Source organism: Cervus elaphus, chromosome 15 (assembly GCF_910594005.1).
Source record: "Cervus elaphus chromosome 15, mCerEla1.1, whole genome shotgun sequence".
In the NCBI taxonomy this organism is placed as follows: Eukaryota; Metazoa; Chordata; class Mammalia; order Artiodactyla; family Cervidae; genus Cervus; species Cervus elaphus.
In genome coordinates, this window is record NC_057829.1 from 16,018,087 (window position 1) to 16,036,103 (window position 18,017).

Consider the following 18,017-nt stretch of genomic DNA (forward strand, 5'->3'; position numbering starts at 1 on the left):
AAAGAAATCGTTTTGTGAAAGCACAGAATATTGTGCAAGCACAGAATATTGAAGGCATATATGGATATATTTTGAATGTACTAAAGACTATCCCAAAGAGGGTATTTTTATATCAAGATACAGAGGCCCCTGAATGATAGGCTTTATTCCAAGTGTCTACACAAATGGCTCGGTACCTGCTTCTAGGATGAGAGCCTTACTTTCTCTAAAATAGCCATCATTCTACAGAGTGATTGTTAAGTGTTTTGAGCAGATACTTACTAAGTGACTATTATGGGCAGGACACAATATTAGAAATTGGATATAAAAGGAAAAAAAGAAAGTGAGCGTTATCCTTGCATAGAGCTTACTTAGTAAGCCATATGCCTCTGACCTCTTACATAGTCGGGCCTGCAGTGCCCAATCATGACCCATCACTCTTTTTTTTTTTCCTGTTCTTATTGCAAACTTTTGTTGCTGTTATTCCTGTTTCTAGCCCCATGCCCTCTCTCAGATGCACTATAAGCTTCCTAAAAGCAGGAATTTTCTTTCTACTTTCTAACTCAACACTATCCAACAGAACTTTCTTTTCCAACAGAGTGAGGGACATGTACTCAATCTGCACTATTTAATACAGATATTAATTTCTCTAAATTATGGTTCCCATGGCAGATATTAATACTGGTGATACATGAGATGGTTTTATTGTACATGTGAACAAATACTTAAAAGTTTTTTTAATGATGACATATTAAGTTTAGTCCTTAAACATATCTAAGATGTAGTGATTAAAAAAAAAAAGAAACTTCTTTCTTTCAATTACTGTAGGAGTGTGAATGGAAGAACGGAGCCTAGAATTGGGAGCTGTCAGTGGAAACATCTAAAGATGTCTTCATTTGACATAATTCCTACTCCTGACCAACTTACATTAGGCAGAAGGAGAGCCCATTAAAGGTATCAAGCTTCAGTGTGAATCTTTAATACATCAAAGTGCTTTCAGCTATTTAAATGAGAGATTATTTGCATGGGGGTCTGGAAAGCATTACAGTGTTTTTCACTGAGGTCAATGATATTAGTTGTAGCCATCAGTATACCCTAAGTGTTAAGCAGAGGAAGTGTTAGAAAAACACACGCCTCAGAATCCTAAAGTTATCCTAATGTACCTAGCACAACTCAAAGAAAACCGCACTCAGCAAACAAACAGTCCTTCCAGTCAAGACACTGCCTATAAACCCAGAGCAATCTCTCCAGTTACTGCATGCACTACACAACTTTTATGTTAAGGGAAATAAATTCCTCATGTATTCAGTCAACTTTGCATAAGTAACATTATTTATTACACATTTAGCTATTTGCTTATTTTCTCAAAAACAAAACTGATTTTCTAAAGCTGAGCGGAGAAATAAAAAAAGAAAAAGCACATGGCAGCACAGCACAGCACAATGCCGGAAAAACAAAGACGAGAAAATGAGCTGGGAAAGGCGGAGAAACACTGTCAAAGCACCGTATCTCCTTACCTGATCTTGGGACTATTTTTAAGTATTTTTAGAAAAAACAGGAGAAGTAGAAAGCAAAAAAAAAAAAAATCAGACAGGAAAAAAGAAAAAAAAATGTTATGGTTGGATGAGTTACACATTTAATGTATTCCTTTTTAAATGTTACACTCAGAATGTTATACTTGGTAATACTCTAACAGTACTTTAAAAAACACATCAGCTTTAGAGATTTTTAAAATTTGCCTCTGAGCATAACATCAGTTGCCAGTGTCAAAAAATGAGTTACATATAATAGCAACAAAGAGGAATGGTGCAATCCAAACTAGAAGTATGAAAGCCTCAGGACTGTCTTGTGGAAAGTTTATAAGAGACAATATTCTGGTTTCAGCTCTCACTGGAGGTCAGCTGCTACAATTCCCTACACACAAATGAGTGAGTCATGAAATGTAGCTTTTATTTATTATCTGAGGAAGCGAATCAGCTAGTTATTGGATTACTAAAGCTATTAGGTCTCTAAACAGAAGTTTTCCTTAAGGTTCTTTAAGATTCTACATATTTTCAGTTGTAACTTGTTATCTGTGATTACCTGAAATAAGACATGTTTCTAGAAACTCATTTTCCTGTTGTCATTAATGACACCTGCTGCAATAAGATTTTAAGGCCTTCTATAAATATATGTATAAAGTCAAAAGTTGATTAAGTTACATGAGGTTCAAATTCTATTAAGAAAAAAAAAAAAAGACTGACTCAAAGAAAAATCAATTCTGAGTCTAAACTGTCCATATCAACGACACTAAGAATAAACTCCCAGGTTTACTTTGTGGGAAATGCCATTTTACCATCAGACAATGAAACTTTTTACAACAGATTTTTAAACGATAGGAAAATGTCCCCAGGGCTCTAACTCAGAAGGTTTAATTATTAGCTTAAAAATAACTTGACTGTCAGCAAACATGCTGTTAATTCAACCAGGGAAAAGAAGTCTCCAAATTCTGGACAAGGTCCTGTTCCTTTTAACCAGGTCAGGCTGGAGCCAAGGTTTTCCACATACAAAAGCTTTATGCTTCAGTTTTCAGCATTGAATTTGCCACCATTCCTGCCTCTGGCTTTTGATTAAGTCACCGTTTCACCTTTAACATGTCCCTTGTAAACAAACAAATGGCAGAGCTTTCGAAGAGATGCTTAAACAGTTGCTAGACAATTCCAATAAGCGATATGTACTTTTTCCCAAGAATGCACTCTTTTAAAGTCACAGTCATAAATTGTTCTTTCAGTCATGAAAAGAGTATAGTGAACAATCAACACAAATATTTCTTACTTATGGGAAAATGGGATTTTTCTTTCATTATAGAACAAAACTTATTTTTAAAACATGTGACCCAGATTGGTTCTCCCTATCCTGTCCGTGAACTCTTTTGCTATATTATGCTTGAAGCATAACTGCCAGGTAGGGAAAAACAGAACAAACAATTAACACGTTCACTCACATAAAATTAAAGACTGAAAACCACAAAAGAAAATAGCAGAGCATGTGTACATTTCACCGAATTCACATCCTTACCCCAAGGGCACTTTTGGGGATAATGTGAAAAATGAAAATGGTTTCAATTTATGACATCATGGTTGTTTTAAACTAACTGTGAGTAAAGGGCCACAGTGAAGTACCTGGCAGAACGGGCCCCCAGACTGAAGCCCACGTAGCCCTCTGCAGGCAGAGAGTCATCACCCAGTTCCTTGAGGTCTTGTGGCCCAAGATACTTGTCCGTGTCGCCTGTCATCGCATCTTCACCTGTGGATGGACAAAGCAAGCCCGAATCAGAAGCTTCCTTTCTGAAAATGTGTCTGTTTGGGGAGAAAACTGCTCTACTGGCCATCAGCTAATCATCCATTTTCTCATGTTTATTTCCCCCCATCCCCTGGATAATATTTGTAACTGCCCTTAAGAAGGAAAAAGTATAGGAAGAGGTTAGTTCATCATTTCAAGAGTGAATTTAAGCAGCAGAAAGAGCTCCTGGCAATAGGTACCAATTTAAAAACATTTCCATATCTCCTTGTCCCACCTCAAGCCCTAGCCAACAAGAAAGGTTCATCTCTTGTGTCAGATTGAGAGTTTCTGGCCTGACCATGATGAGGGCAGCTTGTTTGAATGGACCTGGATTGCAAAATAAGAGGCACCTCTTCAAGATCCCTGTTCTGGAAATTTTATATGGGAAGAGAACCAACTTTATTTTAAATGGTTTTCTCACAACCAGGATTTCAGTTTGGGGTTATGTAAATAACTGGCAAGCGATTTAATCTGAATTAGAACTGCTCAACTGGGGAACCTTGAAACACATCCACATTGAACTGTTTCGAAATCTATCAAATGAACAGCTCAATACAGCTGCCGCAGTGCTTGAACCCTGCTCAGAAAGTGGCTCTACCCTCAACAGAGATCAAATCGGGGCTTCAACAGCTGGAAAGAGATCAATTGTTCTTGAACCATCTATACAGAGAGTAAGTGCATAGAATACTTTTACTAGCTACACAGGCATAACATGATCTCACGCAGAAAAAAAAAACACATTCCAGGAGTGACTGGGCAGGTTTTCCAGATGCCTTTTGCCCTCAGGGACGTTTCCCATCCTTTACAAAATGTAGCATGGGCTGTGGAAAAGTTCCTTTCACAAGCAGGCAAACTCTTTCTCCTTTTTATGACTCGACTCTCATTCTACTGGGTACAAGCCTAGCTGGCTGAACAGGATTTCAAAGGCGTGTATGTTTTCTGTTTTCTCAAAGGTAAGCGATTTCACCACTCTGGCTCTATTTTCCAATCCTTCATTCAACATCGTTTATAATTTCCATTCATTTAAACTCAGAAAACCACAAGAGCTCAGCTTTTAAACTACCAATCAAGTTTAAAAATACATTATCAACTACCATTTTTGCAAGTGTAAAAACTAAATAGATCAGCTTTCTACAGCTACCCAGAACCAAGAGATTATTTTAAGTTACTTTACAGCTGGGCTATTTGCACATTCACTATGGAGGAAACAAAAACAGCACACACTTAAGTACAACTTAAAGAAAGATCTTACTCTGTGTTAAAGCCATTTCCACCAGGCTGGGCTGGTCAAATGTTTTCCTGATGTTTCCAGGAATTCCTGAGACAGTGATTTAGAATCTACCTCCAGATCAGCCCCCAAAAAACCAATCCCTGGGTTGGATCCACGGTCTTCACCACCAACTCCGAGTTCCTCTCAGCATCTTCATCTCCTCGCCGGCAACTGAAGAATTACACATCTTTTCCTACTCATCAGTGTTAACAGACTTTCAGTTTTTCAGATGAAAAAAAAATCCCCCCAAATCTGGCCACATTTCATTGAGATCAAGATCCTTTTTGATCACTCCGAAGACATCCTTTTAAAACTCCTTCTGATTGGATTAACAACTCCTCTGGCAAGCCTCTAGCAGAACCGATTGGTGACATAAATGCGAGCCCCAGACTTATTTGTATGTAAATATGAGGACTGCTCCAGGGTAGACTTTCGGTAATTTGATACCAATGCCCGCTGCCTAACCGGGTAGCCAGCAAGCAAGCCACTGCACTTAATGGGGAGGCGACTCTTCTCCAACCTGAAGAAACAGCCAACAGGTAGAGAGGAAAAGCAGGAGAAGAAAGGAAGAAGCGCCCCGGCAGGGAGTGGCAGAGAGCTCCAGGCAAACTTTGTAACTTTTTGTTTTCAGCTGGGAACACCAGGAGCCTGGGTTATTTATGGTCCCTGTCAGGTGGAAGGAGGGGAAAAAAAGAGAGGGCGGGGGGGTGGGGGAGGGCGGGCCTGCCCTCGGTTGAGGTTGGGAAACTGTGGGGCAGAGAGAAGCCACAAGAGCTCTCCACGCAGCGCTGGAGAAGGCACTCATCACTGCTGTTTCTATCGAGAGTGGGAGGAAAGGAGAAGTGAGACAAGCAGGGGAAATGGAGTGGAGGCTCAGTTTTATCTCTTGCACAAACTCTTTCATCTCCCTGATGCGATCGAAGTTACTGACTGGTCCTCCTTCCCTGAGGAGTCCCTGGAGAAGGCGAGAGGCGGAGGGAGCTTGGGTTGGCTGGGGAGGTCTTGGCCGCAAGGGGCTAGGGGCAGCTGAGGAGCTGCCTCCGTCAAGGCATTGTTCCACTGTTTACCTCTCTCTGGGGCTCCTGGCCTCCCTTCCCAGCTGCTCCACCCTGTTTCTGTTGGCCGTGGAGGGAAAAACTAGTGGGACTTCTGCATCTGCCATCTGGGCACTCGCGAGAGGCAATTTCAATCGCTTTCTCTCAGAACAGCCGAACAATCAGGCCAGAAAGGGCAAAAAGGTTTTGACATTATCTTGGAGGAAGTGGGTGTGCAGCACCTTTTCATATTTTGCATCTATCTCTTGCACTGTTACCTAAATATACAGAAGCATGAATCCATAGAACTGATGAGGTAGGGAACAGATTCGTTGTTCCTGGATCAATGCATAAATAATGACTCATCTAATATTCAGATGATATGACACCTGGCGTTTGAATTGGATCCGCCCGGCTGTAATCAACATTGTAAATACCCATAATGAGAAGGGAAGCCATTTATAATGCCTGATACATATTGAAAAATATCCCCCACCCCAATAGTAATATAAACATAATAAAAAGAATCATTTCCAACTCTAAATAATGGAAGAGGAAGTCATGGTTAAAATGGAGAAAATGTCTGAACTTTAACCTGTTTGTCACAGATGCACTTAAAATCCAACCGACTAGGACTTCCCTGACAGTCAAGTGGTTAAGATTCTGTGCTTCCAAGGCAGAGGGCATGGGTTCAATCCCTGGTGAGGAAACTAAGATCACACATGCCCCATGGTACGGCCAAAAAACAAAACAAACAAACAGCCCCCACCCCCAAACTGCTCAGCAAAGTCTGAGTCAATGGTGGTCACTCATTCAAGCTTCCTAACAAGGACTGCAAGAAAAGTTTCCTTCTTCATGACTTCTTGACCAACTCTCTGTGGCCACTCCTCCACACTAATCCTGCCCTTCTGTTACACAGAATTCTTTCAGTCCCTAGAAATTCTGAACATTTTTAGACTTTGAGCCACTACCTAGGGTGTCTTCCTTTGATGGAACCTTCACCCCTCCTCCACCTGAGTAATTTCTCCAATCTCTGATTCTTTCTAGAACTCTTCTCATCCTCCACTCCCCCTCTTGAGTGGCCCTCATGTGGGTTCCCCGTATCAGTGTATTGGCAGGAAAAACATCTGCTTGGTCTCTCCCATGGGAGAGTGAGAACACACATTGTCCTGGGCCTGCCATATTGTAAGTGCCCCATCAATATTTTTGAAATTCATGATTGCTTTTATTAAATAGGTTGATGATTTTGCTTTTGCCCCCCATCTACATGCCACAGCACTCTTTTGGCATGCCAAGCTTGGTGATTGGGATACAGTAAAATTTCAACAACAGTAAGTTTCTATTCTTTTTTACATCTCCTTCTTAGGCCTCAGAAATGGTCAGTATGAAACCTAAAGCAGCCCAGTGTTGAGGTGGGGATGGGAGCTGTCAGTACATTTGGCCAATGACTAAAGTGGTCTTATGAATATTAAGTAACAGTAATTAAGTAGTTATGCATTTACCATTTGAATGGTGAAAATATTTCTTAAAAGGCACAGAATTTAGAAATAAAGGTTTTATTTTAATGCAGTTTAGTGTAGTAGAAATATTGTTGACTCTTGAGTCATACTTTCAACCTCTACTGAACCTTGGATATCAACGCTGCCTCTGTCCTAAGACCTCTTGAGGGGATTCAGTGAAATAACGCACAAAGAAAGGTGTAGTCAGCACTAACTGTTACTATTGTTCAGTAACATCTGCTTTCTTTAGTGCCCAAACATATGAATGCATGAACTCATATAATTAATATTTAAAATGCTAAGACTGATACTAGTCAGGGCAAAATCCCAACATAGCACTAAGTATCCCAGCTTTTCACTCCCTGACACAGAGCCTGGTTCATCACAGGTACTCAACAAATACTTGTTGACTGAATGAAGATGAATAATATTAATACAGTTCTCATTTTAATAAACAAAATATTCCATAATTATTGTATAGTACAATACATGACTATACCAAAGATTAGAAAGGAATGAGATGAACTGTACTGAGTGTCTGGTTAACTGCCTCTAATCCATTTTATAATCCAAAAATATTTTTATCAGTAGCAGCTTCTGACCAACAGGTACAAATGCATATAAACCAACAAAAGCAATTCTATGAACAAACAACACTCATACAATATCAGATATATTTAGTTAAAATAAACATTACCAAACCCCATAAACTTTCACTTACTAAGTACTTGTGTGGGGCTTCCCTCATAGCTCAGTCAGTAAAGAATCTACTTGCAATGCAGGAGACCGGGGTTTGATTCCTGGGTCGGGAAGATCCCCTGAAGAAGGAAATGGCAATCCACTCCAGTTTTCTTGTCTGGAGAATCCCATGAAGAGAGGAGCCTGGCAGGCTACAGTTCATGGGGTTGCAAGAGTCGGATATGACTTAGTGACTAAACCGCTACCACCAAGTACTTGTGTGGGCTTATGTTTCCTAGAAGCATCTGGTGCAATGGCACAACCATTGTGTTGAAGGTAAGTCTGACTATTTTCTGGCAAAGAGGGTGTGGTAGCTAGTGTCCAAAGATGCCCTCTCTACCCCATCCAGTGAACTAAGTTTCTGGTATCCATGCCTTGTATACTGCACTTGTTTACATTTGACCTGGTTTGCTTTTTGAACAGTAAAATGCAGGGGAAGTGATTTTACATGACTCTGAACTTTTTTTTTTTTTCATTTATTTTTATGAACTTTGAGTTCAGAGACACCTTGCAGTTTCTGCCTGAATCTCTTTGGAGCGCTTGTTCCAAAGGGGAGGAGTCAATCCCAAGGCAAGCAATTTGAGTACCAAGAGGCCACCTCTTGTACAGGTGTAAAGAAAGTCAAGGTAGCCCTATGGAGAGAGATGCAAGTCAGTTCTCAGCTGTCCCGGCCACCCCAGTCGAGGTGACAGACCCTTGAATGATGCTGCCACATGGAACATCCCACCAAGTTACCCTCACCTTAGCTGCTCTCTCACTGCAAACTCCTGAAGGATCTTAAGAACTCAGCTGAGCCTTGTTAACTCACACAACCATGAGAAATGATGATAATAAATTAAACCACTGAGCTTAGAGGTAATAAGTAGTGGGAACAGAGGCGAATGAGAAATGACGAGGTGCAGGAGTAAGGCAAAGCGCTCGCACGCCGGTTGCCTAATGCACCCCTAGTCAGAGTGAGCTCTGCAGTGGGAATGCGATTAGTACAGATGAAGTCTGAGGACAGCACATGGGTAAGTGCCACCCAAGGAAGCCTCACCTGTTTGGAAGGGACTTTCTGTGTGTGTGCTCAGTTCTGTCTGACTCTTTGAGACCCCTTGAACTGTAGCCTGCCACGTTCCTCTGTCCGTGGGATTTCCCAGGCAAGAATACTGGAGTGGGTTGCCATTTCCTCCTCCAAGGGCTCTTCCCAACCCATGTCTCTGGAGTCTCCTGCATTGGCAGGGGGATTCTTTACCACTAAGCCACCTGGGAATCCCAGAAGGGACTTTATGCCTTTCAAAATTACGAGCCCTGATGTTCTTATGTTAATCCATTTTTGACAATAAAATATCAGAGGCATGAAAATGTTTAAAGAAGAATACAAAACACCCCAAATCTACCCCAGAGGCATTTCACTTCCATTCCCCAGGTATCACCTCCTCCTAGTCCTCTCATGACAAGGTGAAGAGAAGAGGCTTCCTATACTACAGTCAACCTTTCAAAGATCCATACACCCAGTCTGCCAGGAAATAATACAAAATATAATCACAGACAAAGGGGAAAAAAGAATATATTAAATGGTTATCAAGACGGTGGTCGGTCACATTCCCTTTCAGAATTCAGGGTTAATTTGGCTTAATATGGAAATGTTTTCATGCCCTAGGATTTCTTTTCTTCTCTCTTTCCCCCTTTTTGTTCCTTCTAATCTTTTCCATCTTAAGACTATCACTGAGGAATATTTTTGCTACTTTTCCAGGGGTTAAAGTTGTTTTCCTATCTGGTTGGGGACTAGAATCACAAAAAATGTTCCTTAAGGTAACTATATCAAATTGTATTATCAGAAACTTTGCTTAGAAGTGTTTAATCCCTCTGATGTGAAATACAGACTCTTCCCAAGGAATGTACTTTATAAAATTAAAAAGCTGAAAATAATGGTACAACATACCTCCAAATGAAATAATAGTAGAAAAATCTCCAAATTACATGGGATTATTTTTTTAAAAGCTGGATTAAAAAGAATAAGGAGGAAGACAGTCTCTATGCTCTAGTGATTTTTAAAAAGAGGCTGATTACTTCATAGAAGTCAGTCTTATCATCAATCTGTTAATGATCAGAATTGAGAGGGCAAATTTATTGTGCTTGTTGTGAAAAAAGTTATTTTTTTTGATCATCACATAGCAAAGAGAGGAAATGGATACTACTAGAAAATAAAGCCTCTAGCCATTTCTACTTTACATTATAGAAGAGTAGAATGAGATCACATCATTATAATCAACACCTATATTTATTGAGCATTTACTCTGTTTTAGGCACTGTTTGGTGCTTTACAAGTATAATTCTCACAACAACCTTATAGAATTGTTATCTCCATTTCAGGATAAAGAAAACCCAGTTCACAGTAGTAGAATAAATAGCTTGAGATCACTTAGAATATGGGGAATATTGGACTTAAAATCAGTTGGTTTGACTCCAGAGTCCTGCTTTTAACTATTGCCAAATTCGGTGCTACTGAACAAATACAACAAGAAATCGGTAAATGAAATATAAGCTCTGTGAAGGCAGGGGTTTTTCTCTGTTTCGTTCCATATCCAGTGCCCAGAACAATGCCTGGCATATAGTAGGTGCTCAATAAATGTGTGTGATGAAAGCTTAGTGATTGCCCTTGGAGAAAGGAACTCTATTACTGGAGAAAGAAGCAGGGAGACTTACTTTTCATGGTAAACTGTTGTACTTCGGGAATTTTATACCATGTACATCTATCACCTATTCAAAAAATGAATAAAATTAACAAAACAAAACAAAATACAGGGACTGCAGATAAGCCATATAGATTGTGCATTCCATACTATGGAAAAGGTATTTTGACATGTCAGTCTGCCAGGTAGACATTAAGACATGTATGTGCACCAGCAAGTATCCAGCAAACACAGAAAGGAAACAATATAATATTTAACTGGCTTGCCTCTTTAAAGAGATGGAAGAGAAGAAATGAAACCACAAGGCAGGAAGAAGGGGATGCACATTATTAGCATGGTACTTCTGGTTGCTTCCCAGTATCCTAAAGCAGTGGTTCTAACCTGGGGGATGCTTTCGAATCACCTGAAAACTTGCATTTCTGACAAGTTCCCAAGTGAATCTGATGCTACTGGCCTGGGGAACACACTTTGAGAACCACTGGTCTAAAGGGTTCTAATAATAAATGCCAGCGATGTAACGGCAGTACTGATCACAGAGCATTCAATGTCTGTTTTCCTAGTGGCTGTTACTAGCATAATTAAAATATCAGCTTCAGCAACTGAATTCAAGGACTGAGTGCCGTGTTTCTCAAATTTCAAGGGATATATTTTATCAAGTGTGGTGCTTCTCAAATTTCATGGAAACTTGTGAAAATGCAGATCCTGACTTCATGGGTCTAGCATAGGCCCTGAGATTCTGCATGAATAACAAGCCCCCAGGTGACCTGTACCCCACTCTGAGTGGTGAGATAGTGGAACGCTGGGCAAGGGCCTATGTTAGGAGTAAAGCCAACTACTGCCTTTGAGGTATTTAGTTTGGGCTTCCTGGTGGCTCAGACGGTAAAGCATCTGTCTGCAATGTTGGAGACCCAGGTTCGATCCCTGAGTCGGGAAGATCCCCTGGAGAAGGAAATGGCAACCCACTCCAGTACTCTTGCCTTGAAAATCCCATGCACAGAGGAGCCTGGTAAGCTACAGTCCATGGGGTTGCAAAGAGTTGGACACGACTGAGCAAATTTACTTTAATGGAGATAAGGCCAAGATGCAAACAAGGATACAAATCCTGTACTCCTCTTGCTGGGTCCCAACGATTTACTGCTTTGCATGTCCTACATACTGTGCTTGAATGTCTCACTTAATCCTCAACCCTATGAAGCAGGTACTATTATTTCCAGTTGATAGATGAAAAAACAGATTTAGAGTTACTATTCAAAACTCACATATTTAGTTAGTGGTGGAATCTGGATTAAAACCCACAAGGTCAAGTTGCAAAGCTCAGGTACTTCTCCAACGCACCACCAGGACAGATGGTGTGTGAAAGGCATTACAAAGTATTACAGAAGCACAAAGGAAGAGGGTAGCACACTGGACTGTAGATCTGGTAGATGCTGAATGGAGGGTGTGTGAGAAAAGGTAGGAAGAGAAGGGCAGAAGCCGGAAGTTGGCTATCCCAGGCCACAGCATGCGCCTAGTGGGACAGAATGCTGGAGACCAACAGCATCTGGCTTTAGTAAAGTCACAGGCAACTGAGCTGTAGGAAATGGGTTGGTTGGGTTAGATTTTTAGGGTCCTTGAAATTGACTATAGACTAACAATTGTCGTCCAAGTGACAAGCAACATAAACTCATCAGTGGGTGACAACGCAATGTCAACCCACACTGGTTGTTGCTGTTTTAAACTGAAGACCTAAATGCTCCAAGCTCTCCCTCTTTCTCTAGTATTGTCCCGGCCTAATTCTAATCCTATAGCACGAAGAATACAGACAGTCCTATCCATCTGATAAAAAAAAAGAGGGACTGCCATTTTCCGAGCACCTATTTTATGCTGATCACTGCTTTAAATGTTTTAAGGATATGTTACTTCTTTTCATCTTTCCAGAAATTCCACAGTATTATTAACCCCTTCAGAGACAAATAAAGAGGTAAGACACAGCCTATTTTATGCTTTTGAAGGTTCAAATAAGGGACATAAATACCCAGGTAATTTTAAAGAGAAAATCTTTTCCATCCATTCAAAACCTTATAATAGGATATCTACCTCCCCTAATGTTTAGACAGTACATTTTCATCATGAAGGATCCAAATGACTCTGTTTGATCATGGTTTTCCTTCAACCTCCCAATATTTGCATTCTCAAAAAGCAGAGAAGCAGGAGTACGAAGGAAGAGGAATATGGTAGTACGAGGACGCTAATCCAGGAAGCTCCCATAAGCCTCTATCCTTCTCCATCAAAGGGCAGATAGAATGAAAACCACAATCACAGAAAACTAACCAATTTAATCACATGGACCACAGCCTTGTCTAACTCAATGAAACTATGAGCTGTGCCGTGTAGGGTCACTCAAGAAGGACGGATCACGGTGAAGAGTTCTGACAAAATGTGGTCCACTGGAGAAGGGAATGGCAAACCACTTCAGTATTCTTGCCTTGAGATCCCCAAGAACAGTATGAAAAGGCAAAAAGATAGGACACTGAAAGATGAACTCCCCAGGCTGGTAGGTGCCCAATTTGCTACTGGAGAGCAGTGGAGAAATAACTCCAGAGAGAATAAAGACAGAGTCAAAGCAAAAACAACTCCCAGTTGTTGGATGTGACTGGTGATGGAAGCAAGGTTCGATGCTGCAAAGAGAAATATTGCATAGGAACCTGGAATGTTAGGTCCATGAATCAAGGGAAATTGGAAGTGGTCAAACAGGAGATGACAAGAGTGAATGTCAACATTTTAGGAATCAGCGAATTAAAATGGACTGGAATGGGTGAATTTAACTCAGATGACCATCATATCTACTACTGTGGGCAAGAATCCCTTAGAAGAAATAGCCATCATAGTCAACAAGAGTCCGAAATGCAGTACTTGGATGCAATCTCAAAAATGAGAGAATGATCTCTGTTCTTTTCCAAGATAAACTACTCCATATCACGGTAATCCTAGTCTATGCCCTGACCAGTAATGCTAAAGCAGCTGAAGTTGAATGGTTCTATGAAGAACTACAAGACCTTCTAAAACTAACCCCCCAAAAAGACGTCCTTTTCATTATAGGGGACTGGAAGGCAAAGTAGGAAGTCAAGAAACACCTGGAGTAACAGGCAAATTAGGCCTTGGAGTACAGAATGAAGCAGGGCAAAGGCTAATAGAGTTCTGCCAAAAGAAAGCACTGGTCATAGCAAACACCCTCTTCCAACAACACAAGAGAAGGCACTACACATGGACATCACCAGATGGTCAACACCGAAATCATATTGATTATATTCTTTGCAGCCAAAGATGGAGAAGCTCTATACAGTCAGCAAAAACAAGACCAGGAGCTGACTGTGGCTCAGATCATGAACTCCTTATTGCCAAATTCAGACTTAAATTGAAGAAAGTAGGGAACCACAAGCCCATTCAAGTATGACCTAAATCAAATCCCTAATGATTATACAGAGGAAGTGAGAAATAGATTTAAGGGGCTAGATCTGATAGATCTGAGTGCCTGATGAACTATGGACGGAGGTTCAGAACACTGTAGAAGGGACAGGGATCAATACTATCCCCAAGAAAAAGAAATGCAAAAAGGCAAAATGGTTGTCTGAGGAGGCCTTACAAATAGCTTTGAAAAGAAGAGAAGCAAAAAGCAAAGGAGAAAAGGAAAGATATACCCATCTAAATGCAGAGTTCCAAAGAACAGCAAGGAGAGATAAGAAAGCCTTCCTCAGTGATCAATGCAAAGAAATATAGGAAAACAATAGACTGGGAAAGACTAGAGATCTCTTCAAGAAAATTAGAGATACCAAGGGAACATTTCATGCAAAAATGGGCTCAATAAAGGACAGAAACGATATGGACCTAACAGAGCAGAAGATATTAAGAAAAGGTGGCAAGAACACACAGAAGAACTGTACAAAAAAGATATTCATGACCCAGATAATCACGATAGTGTGATCACTCACCTAGAACCAGACATCCTGGAATGTGAAGTCAAGTGGGCCTTAGGAAGCACCACTACAAACAAAGCTAGTGGAGGTGATGGAATTCCAGTTGAGCTATTTCAAATCCTAAAAGATGATGCTGTGAATGTGCTGCACTCAATATGCCAGCAAATTTGGAAAACTCAGCAGTGGCCACAGGACTGGAAAAGGTCAGTTTTTATTCCAATCCCTAAGAAAGCCAATGCCAAAGAATGCTCAAATTACTGCACAATAGCACTCATCTCACATGCTAGTAAAGTAATGCTCAAAATTCTCCAGGCCAGGCTTCAATAGTACATGAACCGTGAACTTCCAGATGTTCAAGCTGGATTTAGAAAAGGCAGAGGAACCAGAGATCAAATTGCCAACATCCATTGGGTCATTGAAAAAGCAAGAGAGTTCCAAAAAAACATCTACTTCTGTTTTATTGACTATACCAAAGCCTTTGACTGTGTGGACCACAACAAACTGTGGAAAATTCTGAAAGAGAGGGGAATAACAAACCACCTGACCTGCCTCTTGAGAAATCTGTATGCAGTTTAAGAAGCAACGGTTAGAACTGGACATGGAACAACAGACTGGTTCCAAATAGGAAAAGGAGTAAGTCAAGGCTGTGTATTGTCACCCTGCTTATTTAACTCATGTGCAGACTGTATCATGAGAAATGCTGGGCTGGATGAAACACAAGCTGGAATCAAGATTGCCGGGGGAAAAATCAGTAACCTCACATATGCAAAACACCACACTTATGTTAGAAAGTGAAAAAGAACTAAAGAGCCTCTTGATGAAAGTGAAAGAGGAGAATGAAAAAGTTGGCTTAAAGCTCAACATTCAGAAAACTAAGATCATGGTATACGATCCCATCACTTCATGGGAAATAGATGGGGAAACAGCGGAAACAGTGGCAGACTTTATTTTCTTGGGCTCCAAAATCACTGCAGATAGTGATTCCAGCCATGGAATTAAAAGACACTTACTCCATGGGAGAAAAGTTATGAACAACCTAGACAGCATATTAAAAAGCAGAGATATTACTTTGCCAACAAAGGTCCATCCATATTCAAAGCTATGGTTTTTCCCATAGTCATGTATGGATGTGAGAGTTGGACCATAAAGAAAGCTGAGTGCCCAAGAATTGATGCTTTTGAACTGTGGTGTTGGAGAAGACTCTTGAGAGTCCCTGGGACAGCAAGGAGATCTAATCAGTCCATCCTAAAGGAGATCAGTCCTGGGTGTTCATTGCAAAGACTGCGTTGAAACTGAAACTCCAATAGTTGGGCCACCTGATGCATAGAGCTGACTCATTTGAAAAGACCCTGATGCTGGGAAAGATTGAAGATGGGAGAAGAAGGGGAAGACAGAGGATGAGATGGTTAGATGGCATCACCAACTGGATGGACATGAGTTTGAGTGAACTCCAGGAGTTGGTGATGGACAGGGAGGCCTGGCGTGCTGCAGTCCGTTTGGTCGAAAAGAGTTGGATACAACTGAGCGACTGAACTGAACTGAACTGACCCACTTAGAGTGAAATGAAAGTCACTCAGTCGTGTCTGACTGTTTGTGACCCCACGGACTATTCAGTTCATGGAATTCTCCAGGCCAGAACACTAGAGTAGGTAGCTAGTCCCTTCAAATTCTAGTTCTAAAAGTCTAATTCTGAGACTCACACACTAAATAAGTGGAAAGTTACTTAGATTCCAGATCAGTGTGCATTTCATCTTTCATTTTGCAGTTTGGAGGAAGAGTTTGTATTAAGCAAGGATTCCTGCGCATTTCCTTCTCAAAAGGTGTGTGAGCAATGGGGTAAGTTGAGACACTGTTAGATGAGCAAGGGTGACATAGGTAGTCTTAAGAAGTGTGCGTCATTTTAAAGGATTAGTGTACCTCTCATGGGAGGGCCACCTGCTATCTTTTTCTTTCTTTCCCTAACTCCAGGTGCTGGTAAGGACTGACTTCATAGGTGGCCATAAAGGAACCGGGCTTAATGGCAAAGTTTGCACATCTCTTAAGCAATGACAAGAACAGGTCACCGTGAAGGCACAGAACAAATGACTTTCTATTCAGTCTGACATTTTTGAGTGCAAAGTCAGTGACTCTCTGCTCTCACACATTATTTTGTTCTTTGTGGCTAGATGTACCTCTTTCTAAAAACTGTACTGCGGTTTACTATTCCTTAATCCAAGTGAGATACAGTTTCCAAAGTAAGGACACATGACTCAGTGTTGGAAGCTTTCCAGATGGAGCAATGAAAAACACCCCCTGTGATCTTGGTTGGGTTCATAAACAAACCCATTCCAGAAAGGAAAAAGAATTCTGTGTCTTTCCTGTGAAGAGCTAGAAAAAGACAATTCTGGGGCAGACACTATAATTTTTTCCTATTTTTATCAATACTCGTTAACCCTAGTGCAGAAATTACTGTCAGTCACCTGAGGAAGATTAGATGTTACAATGACTTGGGTCAAACGGACACTAAAGGATAGAGACAGAATGCAGGTAGAGAGGAGCACACGGTTACTTACACTGACCTTATTAGCTAAAATCTATGCCACTTTTAAGTAAGACCAGACAATGACTAGCCACAAAGTAATCCTGTGAAATCAGACACTAAAATGGTTCTTACGTACGGAGAAATTACATTGCTAAATTCAAGGTGGCTGTGTCATGCCAGTAAGTCCCTTCTGTTCATTCTTTCTTGGCAATTCGTTTAGACTCAGCCCCACATCCAGATCTCATTGATCTTGGCTCTTCCTTATGTATGTATATGAGGACTGTGTGTGCAAAGCACCAGAAGATGCTCACTACCCTTAGGCATAAAGCAGTACAAGCATTGTGATTACTCTGTGGGCTTGAATCTGGTCTCTCCTTTTCTTACACATAAACCGCTTTTCACTGTGCAGAGCAGCAAACACCAGTTATTGATCTGTGTTCTATCTCCTACCTCTACCTAAAAGGTGTATCCATACAAGGTAAAGACAGCCTGTGGCCAGTTCTCATCCTCACTGTGCTTCTGGCCCAGGTGCTTGGACCACCTCTTGCCCTGTGTAACGTCTTTCCGTTCTCCAAGCCCTCCTGTTCCCGGCCCTCTGCCACCACCTGGCCTTTCCCTGGCCAAGCATTCTCCATGCTGATTTCCCCCAGTGTCACCCTCCACTTCTGGTTCTCTCTGTAGTAAGAGTCCAATTTGGGGGAGCGGGGCAGGGGTGGTCACATAAGGACCCACTTCCCCATGAAGAAGCTCAGACTTTCTAGGTAGATAAGCAGAGACTAAACGAAGTGCGAGTGGGAAGGAATCATATTCAAAATTACAACTTGTTTTGAGTGAATGAAAAAACCACCTATTGTACTTAATCAATAAACATGCTAATTCCCTGTCAGCTCTTAGCTGACTCTTGTTCCTATTCATGCCACAGACTGCTCCAGCTGCTCATCTGTCATAGCTTCTAGGGAAAAAAAATAACTACATGAGAACTACTTATTTTGGGTCTGTATCCATGACACTATGAACATGGCAGCTG

General features: G+C 41.0%; 1 protein-coding gene across 4 annotated transcripts in view; it reads right to left on the reverse strand.

Moving 5' to 3' along the window:
• ANK3 (ankyrin 3) overlaps nucleotides 1–18,017 on the reverse strand; it is a 365,593-nt gene that overhangs the window by 111,353 nt on the left and 236,223 nt on the right. The window contains exons 24-26 of one of the 4 annotated variants that reach the window (XM_043926997.1): nucleotides 10,530–10,583; nucleotides 3,141–3,264; nucleotides 1,497–1,508 (exon numbers count right to left, since the gene is read on the reverse strand). In XM_043926997.1, coding sequence (XP_043782932.1) covers nucleotides 1,497–1,508; nucleotides 3,141–3,264; nucleotides 10,530–10,583 — 190 coding nt within the window. Of the gene's footprint in view, nucleotides 1–1,496; nucleotides 1,509–3,140; nucleotides 3,265–4,552; nucleotides 5,202–10,529; nucleotides 10,584–18,017 lie in introns of those variants that run through there. The other 3 variants (XM_043926998.1, XM_043926999.1, XM_043927000.1) reach the window with 3 other exon arrangements.